At 43.4% G+C, this 21008-nt stretch overlaps 1 protein-coding gene across 1 annotated transcript in view; it reads left to right on the top strand.

Annotated features, from left to right (window-relative positions):
- LOC134530004 (proline-rich protein 36-like) overlaps positions 1–21008 on the top strand; it is a 258535-nt gene that overhangs the window by 78986 nt on the left and 158541 nt on the right. Inside the window, exon 2 of the mRNA XM_063364530.1 lies at positions 10859–10957. Within this exon, the coding sequence (XP_063220600.1) occupies positions 10859–10957 (99 nt within the window). The remainder of the gene's footprint in view (positions 1–10858; positions 10958–21008) is intronic.

The following is a 21008-nucleotide window of genomic DNA, read 5'->3' as shown; positions in this document are numbered from 1 at the left end:
TAACATCTTCTATTTACGCATTTCCAAAATCACAATAATTGCAGAACGGCAAATTATACCCATACTGACTTTCGCGTGGCCATGAATTTAAACACTAAAAATAAATACAAATAAATATACATTACAAAACTATATACAAATCATTCAAAAGGCTGCATGTATGATTCTACGCACGAGGTAATGCCGTGCGTATTTCTCGTTTCAGTCCTTTACCAAATAGTAGCCCAAAAATACACTCGCTAAAACTATTTAAAAAACATATATTCGTGCTTGCTTATACTAAAAGAGGCTAACACATTTATCTAAATCTAATATACAATCTTAAGATACTACAATATTAAAAAATAATATTACAATAAAATTAACATTTAATTTGGCGGTTAAGAAAAGTTAATAGCCCGAGCAGTCTTCGCCGCATACTCAAGTTGAAAGTCAACGCGGGAGTGACGTCCAGCAACTGTGCACCGGGTCTCTAAATGGTGTAATTATACGTCGCTAGGTATTGTTATATATTTATCTGCACTAACCTTGCGTGAAATAAAAGTTATAGTCTTCAAAGGTATTTTAAATACTAATCGAAGCAAAATCCTTCGTGACTAACATATTCGTTTCACACATCTTCGCACCATGCAAGAATTCCCGTCCACCCAAATATAGTTGTAAGTGGCCACTTACTTGTTTTATGCAGGGTATACAAACCTGATTATGACTAGCTTAGGCATGTAATGCCGAGGTGTCTCTTCTTATAACGTCACACCTTAAAACACACGCGCAACGGCGTGCCGACGACCGCATATGACGGGCAGTTCCCGTAGCACACACGCTCGCGTAGATTATACACACCCGGTGTTACCTTCAACACTTGTAAAAAAAAAATTGGTTGTCTGTAAAGTCGGTTTACGGACGATAGTTTAACCGTGACAACGTCATAACAAAACATTGATGAAATGATTGCATATCTTTTATGAATAAAACTTAATCATTTTATTTTAATATAAAAGAATAAATACTTGAAATTATACTAGTAATCAGATTTTTAATATGCAAGAATATCTAAACTTTATTGCCGAAATTGTTGTATTAATAAGCAATGAAAACCACATTAACTTTTCATTTCACTTTATAAACAGTTGGCGAACAGTTCACGTGTAGATGACTTGTAATTAATTCTAAAAACTGGCGCTTAGCTATAAAGTTTAAATATAATTATGAACAAGTTTTCATGTAAATAAACTTTAATCAAATATCTTATCAATTATATGAATCACCATAATTTTTTAGTCAATTGTAACATAACCTATTTTTACTGCACTCGCCGACAGCGTAACGGGACACAGCGTAACGGAACAATGTGCGTAACGGGACACTTTTTCGTGCGTGTAGCCGGCGTTCATCGATTTTTAGACGTTGTCACGTCAAAATATATTTGCTTAAACATAAAATCCCTCGGCGTTGTAAATTAGGGGAGGCAGCCCGCCGACTGTCAGCGCGGAACTCCTCCCAGCCCATCAGCTGGGATGTCTCACGTCACACCTCCTCTCTCGCTGACGTCACGACTACACGCCCGTACTTCAGCGGCACAAAAAAAGAATTCTACCATATATTTAATCTCATGTAGTTTATACATTATATTTAGACCTAAATACATTATAAACAATCATCTAACATCGTACACTGAAATTATAACACCATAAAAAATTAGACTCCGGAAAAATTCGCGAATTCATTTCGTGACAAGATAAAATTCAAACACGTGTACAATTCTGCTGGTCCTGCTATTGGCTCGCAGTTTAACTGGGGTTCTCTGGGCCAATTAGAGACTATCGACCAAAGAAGCATCGAATCACAAGCTACCAGTGGAGACGCCTCACAAGTTAGCACCCAATGAACACGCGCGTCTGCTTGAGAAATGCAGAGGATAGTGGAGACTATTCTAGAGGTCATTCAATCCGCGAATTTTTCCGGTCTCTATTAATCATAAATACTACTTTTGATACAAATTATGACCTTCGGTCTGCGATAAACGGCCAGTATCTCTTATTTCTTCAGAACCTAAAAAAATTATAATAATTAATTAGCGTAATACAAATTTACTAAATAATTAACAGAAAAATAAGTTAAAAAAAGGAAAATTTAATAATATAATATATAATATAATTCAGACTGGCTCTAAAATGGCGGATACGTAACACACATGTTACAAACTCGCACCACGTGTGCACCTTCGAACAACCCGCGCCTCTGGACCAACTTGCTAACATGGTCAGTAACAACCTCAAGGACCCATCGTCAGCAATGACAGGCTGCACTTTCACCTCCTGAAGAAGCTAGCCCCGGACAGCAATACGGGCTCTAGATAGCGCCTCCCTGTTCGACCCGCAGTGAGCGACCTTCTCCACCGCCAGCTGCTGGTGAACGGGTCGTTACCACAACGCCGAAATACCACAACGCCGAACGTACAATAACGCCAAGTACCATAACGCTGAATGCCAAATTGACCGCAACGCCGGCAGCTAGAAAACTGCTGTGTACCACAACGCCGAAATACTGTAACGCCGAAAAATTTAGCTGCTGGGAGGGGGGGGGGGGAGGGGGGCACAGGAGCAAAATGTAAAACAACTGAATGAATTTGTGTGTGTTTCTTAAATGTATCTTAACGCCGAAATACCACAACCTAACCTAACCTAGGCTAGCCAAACCTAGCCTAACCTAACCTTACCTAACCTTACCTTTGTGGCAGTCCTGCAATGACATTTTTCGGCGTTAATGTATTTCGGCGTTGTGGTAATTCGGCGTTGTGGTACACAGCAGTTTTCTAGTTGTCGGCGTTGTAGTCAATTTGGCATTCAACGTTATGGTTTTCGGCGTTATTGTACGTTCGGCGTTGTGGTGCATCCCCCTGGTGTAAACACGCACACAGCACATTTGGTTTAAGCCAGATATATTCTTTAATCTACTGGTATCTTTGTAAACATCCGGGTGTTGAGTTTTACACAAACTCGCGGGCATCATCCTACTTATATCAAATAACCCCCCAAAAGCATAGCTGCGAAAACTCGTCTTCCCCCCACTTGCTTGTTTACCTTGTTTACAACGTATCTCAGAACTGCGTAGACTGAAGCCGGCGTACTGTCAACGGAGATACCGTTATCTGAATCCACAAGAAACCTTCGTTTATTTTAGGTGTGTTTTCTTCGTTGCAAAGGACGTAAATAGACTGTAATTTCTGATAGCGTAGGCGATGGTGATTTACCAGTGCCTGCATCCATTAGAACTTATAATAATAAAAATATATTTCCCCTTTTTTTACACTTTGTTAACAATATTCACTTAATGAACCAGGAAATTTAGCACTCACGAAAGCAAGCTTGTATGTGAGTGCATCTAGTCACTTCAAATTACATGCGGTATTTTGACGATTGTAAACATTTGTAAATGTATAGTAACTGAGAAATAAATATATAAAATATAACCTAAGAAACTTTACATTAGTTTTATAAAGATGAAAGTGAAAAAGAGCAGTTTATTAAAATTCAATATAATGTATAAACAAAAAAACGTATAAATTATAACATTGTTACACGAATAAATGAAAATATAATTCAATAAAAATTAGTATTTAAAGTAAATTACATATATTTTTTTAAAATAGTTTTTAGCTATAGTTTTCCAGGAAGAATAACAACAATTTTTGGAAGAAAAAATTCTAAAGATCTCTGAGATATTGTTTTATGAAATAGAGGGATTGGTAAATTATGCTCTATCTATGCCGTGTAGGATAGTTATAATCTACATAATTTAACTGATTATACCTTTGATACATATTAATTATTGCAGCTCTAGTAAACACTCTTTTAATATAAAATATATTTAATTGTTTAAAAAGTTCCTTGGATGGGTACAAGTGTTTTTTTTTAAATAACTTGTAAAATAATTTTTTGAATTGTTATAAGTGGATTAATTGATGTTTTACTCATCCCTCCCCAAGCCAGAATGCCATACTGCATAACAGACTGAAAAATAGCAAATTAAATCATTCTAATACCTTCAATAGATAATATTGATCTTAGTTCAACGAATTTATACACCATTTTTCGAATCTTGTTTGTAAGATAAGAAACATGTTCATCCCATTTTAGAAAAGAGTCGAGCACTATAGGTACCTAAGTATTTTATATCCTGTACTCTTTCTATGACACTACATTTTTCACAGTTAACGTTTATTTCGTTACATACATGAATATTTAGTTCATGTTCGATAGGCTGACTCAAAATGTTGGCAGAGAAAGTAATATATTTGGTTTTATTTCTGTTTAGAGAAAGAAAACTTATCATCATCTAATATTTCTTTGATTTTTTTTTTAAGTTCGTTATTTTTAATTGTTTTCTACAACTGGGACTAATAAGATAAATATTAAATATTATTACTCGTATACATATATATTTTTTTAAAAACTGCAATAACTAAACTTCAAACAAATTTTTAACCTACCTCCTGAAGAAAAAAGTGCAAACCAAACTCTCTTCCCAATTCTGCAAAGAACAAAATAACACTGGCAAGAAAATGTGCGCACCAACGACACATAGTCAACTTTTGTATTCTAGGGTTCAGATTATGATTAGTTACAATATATACTTTTACGAAACAACTTTATAATTTTAAAATACAGCTGAAACATTTTGGAAATTTTAAGTCTGGCGACAGAGCAAGCACACCGAAACAAGAACAGCGTTAATGGCAGGAGTCTTGCATTGGAAAGAGAGGGTGAGAGTAAATGCCTACCAAGTTGCACACTGTATTTTTTTTTACCTTTTCCTAACCTAAATTAAAACTAAGTGTATTTGGGAGGGGTCTGGGTTAGGGAAAGACTCTAAGTGCGTCTCAGGACGAAGCCTATACGCTCTAATCATTCAGGGTTTAAGCCATGCAGGAGGGGTAGCATGCATAATGTGCTAGGAGGGGGATTGACGCCATGACTAACTCCCCTCACTGAATATTCTTGACTAAAAACTAGATAATTTGGGCCCAGGTAAAACCTGCTTAGATACAGGGAAAACCCTGGGCACTTACATGCGGGATGCAAAATTTCATGCATTATTGACAAGCAGGTTGGTTACGGGAAACAGAAGGATGGTTCCGGAAGAAGAGTTGGTCAGAGTAGAAAATATCAACTAAGCAAGGGCGGGTACTTGGACATTTATGTCCGCATTGGGGGTTTTTGGGCATAACTGGTTGTTAGGGGGCGACTATCGTCGTTTCCCGCCAGGCTGCCAGCCAGCCAAGTTAATTGAAAGAACATAGTTACATGTTGCCCCAGCCGCCGCGGCCATGTATGTCCGACACATTGTGCTGCCAGCCTGGGCATACCAATCATTGGCCAGTCCAACGTTGCTTACTCTCGCCGCTGCACACTGTGAACCGAGGACGAGACGCGAGTTCACGGGGAGCCCGCCAGGTGGCAGTGGCAAGCAGTGGCGTCTCGCGCGCCCACGCGGGGAGGGGCCGATTGTTTTACTGCCGGGCGCCGGACAGGCTGGTCGTAAAGAGCGGTCGTATTTTGAGGGCAACTGAAGCGAGGCAGCGAACCGCCGACAGATTCCCCCGAACCCCCTCCCGTCTGGCGACTGCCCCGCGCCTTCAAACTGCCTTTGTGAAGGCCTTCAGCCGCCTCGTGCTGTGCTTTTTTTTTGTCGGAAGTATTTTACACCCTCCCTTTTTTTTTGTTTATTGAGGACCAATACTTCCCAGGAATCGGTCCCCGGTGGGTGGGGGGATGATATCCTTCCACGCTATGTGTTTTGACGTGAATTAGATGAACGTGTTGTGTTTCGCACGGTGGGTCATGACAGGACCTCGGCGACACGAAAACGCTGGCGTCAACCCCCCTCTCCCCTTCCTGCGCCCCCGCGGAGATGTCACCGCGCGGCTAGCGTTTAGTCGCAACCGAGCTGGCAACGGACAAATAACGTTTAGTAAAAATAATACTTTAATATTATTTAGTGCACAATATTTGTTATGCAATAACTCCCAAACCCAAAGTGATTGCGCTGGTATTAGAGCTTCGGCGCTGAACAGCGCCTGGGGCCATCAACCCAGCATAGTCACCGCCTCAGTCCCTCTACCACACTCAGCTAACCATACGGCTGTGTGCTGTGCCCTAAGACTTTATCAGCACTGCTGGCGCCTTCCCCGATCTCCCACATCACGCTGGGACCCCTCAAAACACCCTGTGAACCCGTGGTCCGGTGGAGGACTATCCAACCTCTGTAGCTATCCAGGCTAGTACCGGAGCTGTGTCTTCGCTCACAACGTCGACTCTGCATCGGGCTAGGGAACACTCGGAGCCTGCTCCAAGCGATCGGAGCACCACCACCAGGTACGAGTCCTGCCCAATCAGAATCCAGGGCCTTGTAGGAAACCTCAGCGGGACACCGTTCAATCTTTCATGGATTCTTCCCGTACTACTACCAACTTGGCGTTGATTCGGCAGACTGTTCGCCAGCTGCTAACTGACTGCCACTCTTCAGAGTTACTCCACAGGGTGTCCTCGTCTCCTCGGACTACCCTCCGACCTGCCGTACCTCGGCCCGGCAGATTTACAGCCGATTAAGGCCCGGAAGTGCCTGAACTCATCCGGCGGCGATCGCAGGAAGCCCTGACTAGAAATGACACCACGGTGCGTGCGCAGGAGGGCCTCGGGGTTGCCTCGGTACCTCCCCCTCCCCCGACCACTGGACTAGGGGAATGTATCACACCTAGTCGAGCGGTTTACGGCTCTTTTTAAAGCCCGGGTGCATGCAACACCGCAGCGCTACACTCAATCCTTCCATTACCATAGGCCTGATCCATTCACTATGGGACCCTTTGGGGCCGAGACGCCGGGGCTCGGAAGTCGAACCCCCCAGGAAGGTTTCAATCGCATCTGCTGTTGCCCGCAGATTCAGCCAATCCACCATTTCTGGTCCCATACATGCAACTGATGATGCACTGCGGCAGGGTTACGCCCGGCATTGTCCTCTTCAGTTAAGGCGATGCTATGACCAGAGGTTGAGGCTACCCATCCCAACATGGTCACCACGATTCGCCCCCAACAGCGGTGCCCACGTGGAGGCAGAGGATTGCCACTTGGTGCGGAGAGGCTATATATTCGCATCCTTGCACCCTTTCCGCGAACCTGTTGGATCATGTCTCGGATACTAGAACCGGCAACAACTCCGACACCTCAGGGGATAATCACCTTCCCCGCAGGGTCAGGTCCACTCCCGCTAATCGAAGAAGCAGCGAGTGACGCCCAGACTCCCCGATGCCGCCAGTCAGAGAGAAGACGCCAGAAGAAGCAAGGAAGCGCCCAGACTCCCCGATGCCGCCAGTCAGAGAGAAGACGCCAGAAGAAGCAAGGAAGCGCCCAGACTCCCCGATGCCGCCAGTCAGAGAGAAGACGCCAGAAGAAGCAAGGAAGCGCCCAGACTCCCCGATGCCGCCAGTCAGAGAGAAGACGCCAGAAGAAGCAAGGAAGCTCCCAGACTCCCCGATGCCGCCAGTCACAGAGAAGACGCCAGAAGAAGCAAGGAAGCTCCCAGACTCCCCGATGCCGCCAGTCAGAGAGAAGACGCCAGAAGAAGCAAGGAAGCGCCCAGACTCCCCGATGCCGCCAGTCAGAGAGAAGATGCCAGAAGAAGCAAGGAAGCGCCCAGACTCCCCGATGCCGCCAGTCAGAGAGAAGACGCCAGAAGAAGCAAGGAAGCGCCCAGACTCCCCGATGCCGCCAGTCAGAGAGAAGACGCCAGAAGAAGCAAGGAAGCGCCCAGACTCCCCGATGCCGCCAGTCAGAGAGAAGACGCCAGAAGAAGCAAGGAAGCGCCCAGACTCCCCGATGCCGCCAGTCAGAGAGAAGACGCCAGAAGAAGCAAGGAAGCTCCCAGACTCCCCGATGCCGCCAGTCAGAGAGAAGACGCCAGAAGAAGCAAGGAAGCTCCCAGACTCCCCGATGCCGCCAGTCAGAGAGAAGACGCTAGAAGAAGCAAGGAAGCTCCGAGACTCCCCGATGCCGCCAGTCAGAGAGAAGACGCCAGAAGAAGCAAGGAAGCGCCCAGACTCCCCGATGCCGCCAGTCAGAGAGAAGACGCCAGAAGAAGCAAGGAAGCGCCCAGACTCCCCGATGCCGCCAGTCAGAGAGAAGACGCCAGAAGAAGCAAGGAAGCTCCCAGACTCCCCGATGCCGCCAGTAAGAGAGAAGACGCCAGAAGAAGCAAGGAAGCTCCCAGACTCCCCGATGCCGCCAGTCAGAGAGAAGACGCCAGAAGAAGCAAGGAAGCTCCCAGACTCCCCGATGCCGCCAGTCAGAGAGAAGACGCCAGAAGAAGCAAGGAAGCTCCCAGACTCCCCGATGCCGCCAGTCAGAGAGAAGACGCCAGAAGAAGCAAGGAAGCTCCCAGACTCCCCGATGCCGCCAGTCAGAGAGAAGACGCCAGAAGAAGCAAGGAAGCTCCCAGACTCCCCGATCCCGCCAGTCAGAGAGAAGACGCCAGAAGAAGCAAGGAAGCTCCCAGACTCCCCGATGCCGCCAGTCAGAGAGAAGACGCCAGAAGAAGCAATGAAGCTCCCAGACTCCCCGATGCCGCCAGTCAGAGAGAAGACGCCAGAAGAAGCAAGGAAGCGCCCAGACTCCCCGATGCCGCCAGTCAGAGAGAAGACGCCAGAAGAAGCAAGGAAGCTCCGAGACTCCCCGATGCCGCCAGTCAGAGAGAAGATGCCAGAAGAAGCAAGGAAGCGCCCAGACTCCCCGATGCCGCCAGTCAGAGAGAAGACGCCAGAAGAAGCAAGGAAGCGCCCAGACTCCCCGATGCCGCCAGTCAGAGAGAAGACGCCAGAAGAAGCAAGGAAGCTCCCAGACTCCCCGATGCCGCCAGTAAGAGAGAAGACGCCAGAAGAAGCAAGGAAGCTCCCAGACTCCCCGATGCCGCCAGTCAGAGAGAAGACGCCAGAAGAAGCAAGGAAGCTCCCAGACTCCCCGATGCCGCCAGTCAGAGAGAAGACGCCAAAAGAAGCAAGGAAGCTCCCAGACTCCCCGATGCCGCCAGTCAGAGAGAAGACGCCAGAAGAAGCAAGGAAGCTCCCAGACTCCCCGATGCCGCCAGTCAGAGAGAAGACGCCAGAAGAAGCAAGGAAGCTCCCAGACTCCCCGATGCCGCCAGTCAGAGAGAAGACGCCAGAAGAAGCAAGGAAGCGCCCAGACTCCCCGATGCCGCCAGTCAGAGAGAAGACGCCAGAAGAAGTAAGGAAGCTCCGAGACTCCCCGATGCCGCCAGTCAGAGAGAAGGTGCCAGAAGAAGCAAGGAAGCGCCCAGACTCCCCGATGCCGCCAGTCAGAGAGAAGACGCCAGAAGAAGCAAGGAAGCGCCCAGACTCCCCGATGCCGCCAGTCAGAGAGAAGACGCCAGAAGAAGCAAGGATGCTCCCAGACTCCCCGATGCCGCCAGTCAGAGAGAAGACGCCAGAAGAAGCAAGGAAGCTCCCAGACTCCCCGATGACGCCAGTCAGAGAGAAGACGCCAGAAGAAGCAAGGAAGCTCCCAGACTCCCCGATGCCGCCAGTCAGAGAGAAGACGCCAGAAGAAGCAAGGAAGCTCCCAGACTCCCCGATGCCGCCAGTCAGAGAGAAGACGCCAGAAGAAGCAAGGAAGCTCCCAGACTCCCCGATGCCGCCAGTCAGAGAGAAGACGCCAGAAGAAGCAAGGGAAGCGCCCAGACTCCCCGATGCCGCCAGTCAGAGAGAAGACGCCAGAAGAAGCAAGGAAGCGCCCAGACGCCCAGAGAGATGCAGCCGTCTGCATCGACCCAGCCGGCGATAACTCAGTGCAGTGGACAACCCAGAGGAGTCGGGAAATTACATAGCGGTATCGCTCCGAATTTTCTTTTTCATTTACTGTAAAAAAAAATTAAACTTTGGGTTTGAATTTCTGTGTAAAGCTAGACGAGCTTACAGGGATAGTTTCCGTGGTCTAGAGAGTGTTACACGGCCCTACACGCTCCCACCGGGAGATCCGGCGAGACAAGCGACGGTCGAACCCTGGTCTCCGGTGGTAGGGTCGGTAGGGAGGTCTCTGCTGTCATCGGTGGCGTAGCAGCCTTCCGGCCGGGCCGCGGTGTCGTGTGGCCAAGCGTTACGAACGAGCGCGACAGTGTTTTGTTTGTGTAGAGGGGGGACGGGGAGGGACAGAGAGAGAGAGAGAAAAAAAGAGAGAGAGAGAGAGAGAGAGAGAGAGAGAGAGGAAACTCGCGTGTGTCGCGGTCGTGTGCAATGCTTTGTGGCTTCACATGTTTCCGGGTTAGTAATAACGGCTCAAAATTCATTATCGTCACAGGTGACAAATGTTTGTAACTCTTGATGATATGGTCTTGTTAATACATCTGGTTCAATTATCGTCTATTTAAGGGGATTTTTAAGGGGGATTGCATGGTTTATTGTAAATAGTCTTAATTAAAGTGTTACGATAATGAAACTGGCGCATTATATTTTTTAGTCACTCTGTTATTAGCTGGATAACTAATGAGCAGGGGCGGAGTGGCATTACGTGTAGGAACAGGCAGCGTTTGCTAGTGTGAGGAATGAAAAACTATTTGGGGGGGGGGGGGCTATGAGACCAGTCAGCATGGACGTAGATACCGTGCTCCCCCCCCCCCCCAGGTATTAATTAGCCCATGAGGGGGGGGGGTGGAGGGAATCTGCCTGCGCTTGCAAAAACGTGACTGTGAAACATGTTTGCTGTCAGAAGTACGTGTGTGTGTGCTTATCGCGAGCACGCGGGCAGTGCGTGCGAGTGTGCGCGGCTGAGGCGGGGCTGTGTGGTTGTTGCAGAGCGCGCTGAAGAACGGCAAGCTGACCCACGCCCAGGGCAAGAGGCCGGCCCCGCCAGGCGCCGCGGCCCTCGACCCGTCCGCCACGCCGCCCTGCCAGGTGCGTCTCCCCCTCTTCCTCCTTGATCCTCGTTCATGCTCGCTTTCTTTCCCCCCCGTACCACAACAGGGGGGGGGGGAATTAGCGGGCATTTATTCTCCGTATGCGCGGGTTTAACTTATAAGATGCCATTCTTAAATTTAGCAAGAAGTAATTTAAAGAATTATTCTTTATCTGTTTGTTTTTTTTTTTTTTTTAGTCAAAAGAAGCATATGATAGTCTAGCTACATTATAAGTACTTTAAAACATTGTGGATGGTTGGTTATATTAGGTAAGTATAGCTACATTAAAAATACTGTAAAATCATTTTATGATTGCTTAGCAAATAACTTTTTTAAAATGTAGCTATCCAGCGATAGGAAACCGTTTACATGATTTCACAGTATCTTTAATGTAGCTATCCTAACCAAATCAACCGTCCACGATGTTTTAAAGTATTTATAATGCAGCTAACCTAACCTAATTGACCATTAGCATCCTTTTATCAACACCGCCATATTTATTTACAATGAACAAAAAAAAATCGAAGATGCACGATCGGGCTTTGGGCTCTCTCGTCTGTGAAAAGAAGGCTTCCCCTCTTCACCTGTCTCGTGCTTGCGTGCAAGTTCCCCAGTGAATGGTCAGTGTAGCCACTCGCCGCCAGGGGCGCTCGCGTCCCTGGTCACGAAATCCAGTCTTGGACAAAAAGAAAAGCGGACCACGTGTCCAAGTTCCCGACCCCCCGCGCATGGTAGACTCTTTTCTACTCTGTCCAACTCCTCATCCAGACCACCCTGTCTCATGTATTCTCCTACGCTTGATGCGTGAAAATTTGCACCCCGCATGACAGTGCCCAGGTTTTTCCCTGTGTCTATGCAGGTTTTACCTGGGCCCAACCTATCTCCAGTTGTAGTCTAGATTTATGTGTGAGGGGAGTTAGTCATGGCGCTTCAATTAATTGCTGCCATGGCTGGCCAATCCCCTCCTAGCACACGATGCATGCGACCCCCTCCCTGCATGGCTAATCCCAGCATGACCAGGCGTATAGGCTTCGGCCTGAGACGCACCTAGGTCCCTGCCCTAACCCGGACTTAGTTTTAGTTAGGTTAGGAAAAAAAAATTTTAAGTTCCCCAGTCGGAGCCACGTCAGTTTTCTGACAGTCACAGGTAAAGCTATTACAAAGTACAAACGCCTACCGTGTTAACTAACAGCAAAAACGCCACTAATTTCTATAAACATTTAAAGTTCCTATAAAATACACAGTTCATTCATTACATCAAATTAAACGAAAGCAGGAACTTACTTACCACCATACTAACTTAACTAACTGTACATATTTATTTTAAAAATATTCTTTTTAAGTGAAAAATTTACAGTAGTTATTTCTTAAATAATATATTTTTTACTGAGTTATGTCCTTGTAAATGTATTTATTTTCTTGCCAAACCTACAGTAAAAAGAGAAATCTTAAAGAATGTTAATCTTAAGTTTAGTTCACGTAATGATTGGACAAATAAATAGTCGAACCAAAGAAACAGATAAAAAATTTTTTTAGTTGTTACATTTTGTAGTTAAGTTTCCATAGTTCATTGCTGGTCTGTTTTAGAAGTTACTGAACAAATGAATTTCAATGGAATTGAAAATTTACTAAAAAAAAATACAAGACTTAGTTACTTATGTATTCTAGTGTCCTTTTTGGTTTTGACACGATCTGACCCAAAACACGTAAACAGGAGTGATCAGACTAAGCGACAAGGCAAACAAAAAATCTAGCTTCCTTTAAGTACAGGCTGAAAAAAAACATATTTGTAACAACTGCTTACCATGATCACTTCGCCGCTACCCTATTGCTTGAATCTGTGTGTGAATGTGCGAGTGACTGGTTTTAATGTAGTAGCACCTATTTTTTTATACTATTTTCTGTATGTTTAATCACTTTCCTTTTTATGAATGTCTATGCTTAATTTTTAATTACTTTAAATTAGTTATGGTTAAATCATTTGTAATAGTTAATATTTGAACATTAAGATACAATTTTAATTTGTTCTCTAAATATTTAGTCATCATCTGCATATATCATGCTTAGAGACCGGAAAAATTCGCGGATATTTCACGATATGCAAGAATCCAAACAACTATACCTTTATATTGCTTCTGTGATTGGCTTACAGTTTATCTGAAGGAATTTTAGCCAATGGGTAACCTTCAACCAAAAAAGTATCGAATCGCAAGCGTCCCAGTTGACAAGTGTCACGAGTCAATAGCCAATGAGCAAGTGGCATTTGCCTGAGTATGTAGAGGGTTGTGGAGTCTATCCTAGAGGTTATCGAAAGCGCGAATTTTTCCAGTCTCTAATCATGCTTAATTTTTAATATTCCACTATTTGATGTAATTGCAGAAAAGTGGTTAAGTGTAAGAAAAGGCGTACCGCCTTAACTTCGCCACCAATAAAGACGATAGATAAATACATAAATAAGTTTTAGCACTGCGTGTGAAACTTTCACCGCCGGAAAGAATGTCCCCTCGACGTGGCGCTGAGGTTGACACTTCTTGGAACTACGTAGTCAGGCGGGGATCAGGAGGGTCACCGCTGGGGCCGGTAGTGGTTAGGGGGAAGGGGGAAGAATGGTGTGTAGAGGGATGGAATGTCCGAGGGAAGTGGCGAGCGGATGAAGTCACGTTGTTCCAGTCAAGGTCACACTTTGTAGTTGACACATCCCTCGCTCACTCAATAAATTATGTCGTGGGGGGAAAAAAATCGTGTAACAAAATTATTTTCACTGGTTACATTTAGAATTGAAGTAGAAAACTAACCAACGATGTCTAAATGTGTCACACACTTCTACAGTACATATTGGAAAATAACCATACCCGGGAATATTCTGTAATGTAATGAATAATTTATCTTCTAGTGTAACAAGCTACTAATTTTCTATACACAGTTTATTTCAATACTATTCTGTGGATTTCCTTGCTGTCGCTGTCAATCAGGCTGGGACGAAATAAAAACCAGTTTAAATATTTGTGACTTAGACTCGCATGAGTCAACATTTTAAAACAATTAAACCCAACGATTTTTTTTGTACATACAGGGATGTTCAGTGATGGTGCGTGCGAAGAACCTCATTGTTGAGGACTGAAGTCCGGGCCGGTGATGCTCGAGGGCGAAAGAGCACTCTTTCGCTAAATCTTTAACCGCACACTGTTGTGAAGCTTACTTATTAATAGGGGTATGCAGTTATCGCGAAAAGATTTCGAGACTAGATGAAAGTTAAAACACTATAGCATCGTCTGTGTTTCGTGATTGGGTGAGTTTCTCCCAGGTACATATCGATTGTAACAACACCAATCACAGTGATTCAGTGCGGAAGTAAACGCGTCCTGAGTGGCTCGGACAAATAAGTCAACGACTTCTCTCGCAGACGGCCGCCAATCACAAGGAAGAAACCGCTGGTGCGGGTATACCTTGTTGCAGTCTAGTAGGTGTTCAGATCTTTTCGCGAAAAAAGCCTGCCCCTACTTATTAAGTTTTGTAAACTGTGAATCTAAGTCAGTAAATACGTTCAATGTTACGGAAAATTCGTATCAGAAGTATGTATATGATATATATTTAATTTCACCTGACACACGGGTAATATAACAGAACCAGTCACTGTGAGACGTACTCTTAGTGGCCACGACCTTGTTGCCAAGGCAACGACTCGTCTGCGACGCCCGACCACGGCGGCGTCGCCGGGACTCGAACAGGAAGCAGCTGCTGGCCACCGCCCTCTATTTACAATCTTATCAATTAAAATATATATTGCAGAATTTAGGCATTATTGGAAAGGTTATAGCTTGGGCCCCCACAAGTGCGAGGCTGGGTGGACCCCTGGCTCAGCCCTGTTTATTTTTAAAATTTCAACTATTATATTTTTTTTTACCAACTAGAAAAAAAACATATCGAATGTTTTATAAATAAAGTTTAGTTTGGACTTGTAAAATAGTAACTATGCTTATATCCCCGTATTTTCAGGTTAAATAACATTCTAAACAGAGAGTAGGTAAGAAATATACAATGCAATTATAATGTTGCACGTGACTGTAAAATTGAGTAAGGGGGGGGGGGGGCAGGGCCCTTAATCTAATGTGTGGGGGCCATGGGTTATAGTTTCAATCATGTTTCACGATGTGGGTACAGTACAGCGGCAAACATGGTCCAGCTCCTCGAACTATAATCGTTGAGGTGATCTTAGCCGTGGACAGCGGACACCTGGACACTACCCACTGCCACTTCCCCCACCCCTCTTGTATTCCTTGTTCGAAGCGAAGGACTGATGGAAAAGAAAGCTGATAAGCCTTCCTCTCAACCGTATCGGCTGTGCGTGGGAGAGAAAGCGAGATAGGACCTGCCGAGCACAATCTACATCTATTAAAGTACATTTATTTCGTTATAAATGGGTTCTTTTGACGCTTTTTCATTAAATTTTACTTGATTTTATTTATTTAATTGCATTAAGGTACAAATAATTCAATTTGTATTGTAATAAGTGATTTTATTTGTTATATTAGTTTTCCGACTCATTTCGGTATATGTGGATTTATTTCATTTCCATTTGTATCGTTTCAGATTATTTCGGTTATTTCACATTAATATGTTCAAGTAGATAACATTTCCACACATTTCAGTCCTTTCCTTTGATTTATTTCGTTACAATTCATGCATTTAATCATTTAAATTCGTTTCTATTAAAGTACACTTATTTCGTTATAAAAGGGTTCTTTTGATGCTTTTAGATTTTTTTTTTTTACTTCTACACCCATCCCGTTCGAAGGCCACCTACATGCACAATAACGGCGACATACAGACACTTTGGTGATCAACCGATCCCAGTTTAATTAATTTCGAAGCTGTGACCGTTTTTTTTACCGTGCACCAATCTCCTTAAGTGCGTGAAACTAGTTTACAGTCGTGGCATCTGGCGGCGCGGATTGGAAAATAGCTTGGAAGCGATGCAGAAAAATGTCTCGCTCTTCGCCATTGCTATTTGACCAGAGTTTCTAATAGTGTCCTATTACGATATTTGATATAGCTTTATCTGAAACTCTTGAAAAAAGCACTTGAAAATGTTTTTTGTCAAACTTATAATCTCATCTAACTAAGGCATGCATGCGGACCAACTTCACTCCTGTTACCTTCTTCATGTGTAGTATAAAATGTTAAGAGACGCACTATGTTGCTGGAAAAAAAAATTGAAAACTTAGAAATGTTTAAAAATATGTGTAACTTTAAAATTTAAATTCTTAAGTTAATTATTTAGTAATAACCAATAATGCATTATTGATTTGATTTTATGCCTTTTATTTTATTTTCGACTTTTTTTGTTTGTGATTGTAATCATAAATTGTAGCAGGTGGTTTAATAGACCATATTGAAAATATTAATTCTAATTAACCTGCAAGTGTGAACTAATTTTTACCCATAGTATTGTCAATCGACTTTAAATGTTGTTTTGTAAGACATACGTGCATTTAAATCTAAATATAAATCATATTTACGGACTTGACATCTCTGTCACACACATCCACACGGACATACACGCATAAAAGTAGGCTTAATTTACATAGAAAACAGCCTCAGTTCACAAACACAGCACCCGGCAGATATGAACTGCATCATCGAATGCTTTCTAACCAGTAATGAAAAATGATTTACCCATACTTCCAACAAGGTTGCGTTAAACGTTTAACGCTCCTGGGGAGGGGGAATAGAAAGAGAGAGAGAGCGAGAGTGAATGCTATTGTAAGGAACTAAGTAGAGAGTAAGAAAAAAATAAAGATCCTGACAGTTTGTAGTGTCGCCATATTTGTTTCAATTTTCAATACCCTTTTTGTATATTACAATTTAGATTGCCGAAAAAAATCATGTTTCATAGTCATAGACACATAAATAGTGAGTGTGTGTCATTTTTCTATGTCCACGAGGTCTCGCCGCGTCCATTTTCTCCTTGGGGCGAACCCGTCCGCTTAATTAAATAAACAGCTTTTATCGTTGAATGATTTTATGATTTATTTCATGAATATCTGCTCTCATTAAAAAGTTAGTTTTATAGACATTCAATAGGTCTCTCTCACTCTCTCTCCCTCTCTCTCTCTCTCTCTCTCTGAAAATCAATCTATGACTCGTTACAAATTTATTTCCTTTATTTTTTTTAAGTTTGATTTGATACAATATGATTTCACTTAAAATCAATTTCTACCCTTTCCTATTTTCATTTCCACATTACGAAGTTTCACTTCTTCTGCGCGGAGGGACTCCACGCACTATTTTTGCATGCAATTAAAAACTATTTTTTAATGATGCAAAAGAAGTATAACTTCTCACGCGCGTACCTAAGTACACGCACCCATTTTTTTTTTAGTTTATTTTTTGGGTTATTCTAAAATATACACAATGTGTTAAGGACTTTAATCAGTTTTTTTTATGATGGCCCCATGTTCCTGTTCCCTCCGATAATGAGCTCAGTTCTTATCTGACGCTGTTAAAGGAGCTGCGAGTTTTTGCAGAGCCTGCTGGCTCGCCGCCCACTTGATCGTGTAAGGCGGTAATCTGGCTTCCAGGGCGGGCAGATTTGTAAACATCGGCCGCGCTAACGAGCCGATAACGCTCTTCAACGTTGTTCCTTCCTTCCACCTTCTCCTCCTGCTCGGGGACGTGGTTCCGCGGACGGCCGACAGGTGTCAGGCGCTGTCGGCTCGCGCCAGGCTGCTTGTAGTTCGAGCGTCGCTCCACAGGTTCCGCCACGGCTGCGCTGCGGCGCTCGCGTCGTGTTTCAATTTGCCGTGTTTATTACATCGTTTCCGCACGCGCCGCTTGCCGCGCGCGCGTGTGGGGTAAATGAAACATGTTTGTATCACCGCCAAGTGCTGTGAAAACGCAGAGAGATGTAAACCGCGCAGCCCTTAATACCAAACACCCGGCGGTAATCACCGAAGTGCATGCACCCGTGGTGGGCAATTGAGATGGGTTTGCTTTTGATGTCTGCAATCACGAAATGTGGTCAACTCATGTTCCGTCACACAAGAGTTTAAGTAAAGAAAAAAAACGTAATCCGTGGAAACGTGTTTTCTAGAGTAGAATCTAAATTAATGTGATTTTATTATGGTCCAGAGTTTCAGACGGCGCGAAGGATTGAATCACATACAAAGGGAATTGGCGGACTAGTCCATTTGTTTTGACGGATTTTAGTGTATTTTAATAATGTTCGCAGGCTTTTACGGCCATTGTCTGAAGTAGCTTGGCTTCTGGGTTTTGTAGCCGCGTCCTTGGCGAATAATTCACCGACGTTTCGGTCGACATTGCAGTCGCCATCATCAGCGTGCAGTTACCTACTCAACTGCAGGTAACTGCTCCCTGACGATGGCGACTGCAATGTCGACCGAAACGCCGGTGAATTATTTGCCAAGGACGAGGCTACAACCCAGAAGCCAAGCTACTTTAGTGTATTTTGTATTGATTAAAATCTGTCATTTTTGAATTGAAACTATTTTCATCCGGTATCATAAGTCGAAGCGATGACTCGCCAGAGCAGCGTAGCGAGAACGAAAAGTGCAACGCTAAGGAGTGGGGTACTCGATAGTTGAGTAGTGAACTCTTTGCAGGTGTCGTGTCGTGTTCTTTACAGTCGTGAACTTCAAGGGTGAATATACATTGTTAGATACTGGAAAAAATCGCGCTTTCGATGACCTCTAGGATAGACTCCACAACCCCCTACATACTCAGGCAAATGCCACTTGCTCATTGGCTATTGACTCGTGACACTTGTCAACTGGGACGCTTGCGATTCGATACTTTTTTGGTTGAAGGTTTCCCATTGGCTAAAAGTCCTTCAGATAAACTGTAAGCCAATCACAGAAGCAATATAAATGTACAGTTGTTTGGATTCTAGCATATCGTGAAATGAATACGCGAATTTTTCCGATCTCTAGATATTAAGTATAATATTTTAGCTGTCATATTACTTGCCTAAAACATGCTTGGCAGCGGCAGTTTTCGACGGCTTGCTTGCACTATAGAACACATGCTTCCTTGCTAATTGGTATTATTGTGTACTTGTGCACTTGGATACACGCACACTCGCATACTTCCCAACGGATACTTGTACACATTCTTGTACTCTCGCATTTCCGTACCCTCGTCTGTACGCTTGTATATTTGTACATATTTTTTTGACGTGACAACGTCTAATAAATCGATGAACGCCGGCTGCACGCACGAAAAAGGTTCCCGTTACGCACATTGTCCCGTTTCGCTGTGTCCCGTTACGCTCATTTTATATTCTTTGCTAACCTGAACCTCCTAGTATTTTTGCAGAGTCCGTGGCGCAAATATATTATTTTTGACTGCATCTTGGTGTTGGGTAAGCCATTTTCCTTCACGTCATCCTTGAAACACTCCCATTCGTTTCCTACTTTTCCTATCGTCCTCCTATCCTTAACAGAATAACACAGATTGGATATTGGATTAATTAGTGCAAATAAAAGTAAATTTATCAATCAAATTGTAGATTTCATTTCACTCCTTCTTTGTATCCACACGAAATAGTGATAATTAAATAATAATGATTCAATTTTATTCATAAAAGTATGAATCATGTCATCAATGTTTTGTTATGACGTCACGTTAAACTATCGTCCATAAACCGACTTTACATACAACCAATTTTTTTGTGTGGGTTATTGATTTGTTAAATGAGAACTTCTATGTTATGATACCGTCTGGGCCCTAGTTGTAGAATCAGGTATTTACTCGCATGTTACTGAATCATCTCGTGATTTGCCATTTGCTACGTGGAACCATTATTAACCACACAAGCTGTACATACAAATGAGAGGGAATTCTTATACAAAAACCATATTTATTGATTACAAAGTTGGTAAAAAAAAAAGGTTCTTAACCATAGTAAAAAAAAATTGATCTTAACAAAATTGACCAAGATACGAGATACACGCATACCTCCTCCATAAGCTGCTCGCTAGGCATACTTTTATATATATATATATATATATATATATATATATACTAGATAATGCCCGGCATGCGTTGCAATGCCTCAATCAATTTTTTAATTTATTAATAATGTAATTTTTTAAACGTATACTAAGCATCTCTCTTTATCTCTCTAGCGGACCCGACAGACATTGTCCTGCCCAAATGTACTTGTTGTGAGATATGGATATGGCGGTAAGTATTTCTACGTTGGACATTTTGTATCTTCTCATTATACATACTCCTCCTCTTGGGCACGCCACTGCCGTTACCAAAAACCTTTCCCATGGTTACGCAGAAGCCAACAACAATGCAAAAGCCCGTTGCCATGGAGGCTAATTATCAACTATGCTTACTTTTTTTGCTTTTAAAGCGTGTTTTTTTAAGTTTTTTCTTAACTCAGTATCGAGATAAAATATCCAATTGTGAATCTAAACCATCCTCGAATCCCCGTGAACTCACACAAAAAATTTCATCAAAATCGGTCCAGCCGTCTAGGAGGAGTTCAGTGACATACACACGCACACAAGAAATATATATATATATATATATATATATATATATATACATACATACACACACACACATACACACACATATATATATATCACTGTGTTGCTTTGAAATGAGAAGGTATTCAACATTTTTTTTTGTCTGCAGTGCTATAATCTTTTTTCCCGGTGAAAATCGCCTTGACGTCAAATGCGTCATTCCACACGCTTTAATTTCGTATTTATATCCGCCAACGGTTTTTAATTAGAAATTAAAGTGAAGTTATACCATGGTATAGACAGCAATTAGGCATTTTGTCAGCAATTTTTCATTGAGTGGATTGCGGTAGTAATTTTCGGCGGTTGGACGTTGTCTCTTCGCACATAAATCATCGCTCTGCTCTTATGTGGATAAACGATCACTTTAATAAACACGCAGCTAAATAATACGCCAAATACGAAATTCGCCTCGGGCGGTTCCCGCTAAACGCCGTGTGGCGAAATTAAATGGAAATTTGTTGGCCGGCGCGAATTATATCGTGTTTGAGG

The sequence above is a fragment of the Bacillus rossius genome, chromosome 3, assembly GCF_032445375.1.
Source record: "Bacillus rossius redtenbacheri isolate Brsri chromosome 3, Brsri_v3, whole genome shotgun sequence".
NCBI lineage: Eukaryota > Metazoa > Arthropoda > Insecta > Phasmatodea > Bacillidae > Bacillus > Bacillus rossius.
The sequence above is the reverse complement of the archived record's forward strand: the minus strand, read 5'-3'. Positions and strand labels throughout refer to the sequence as shown.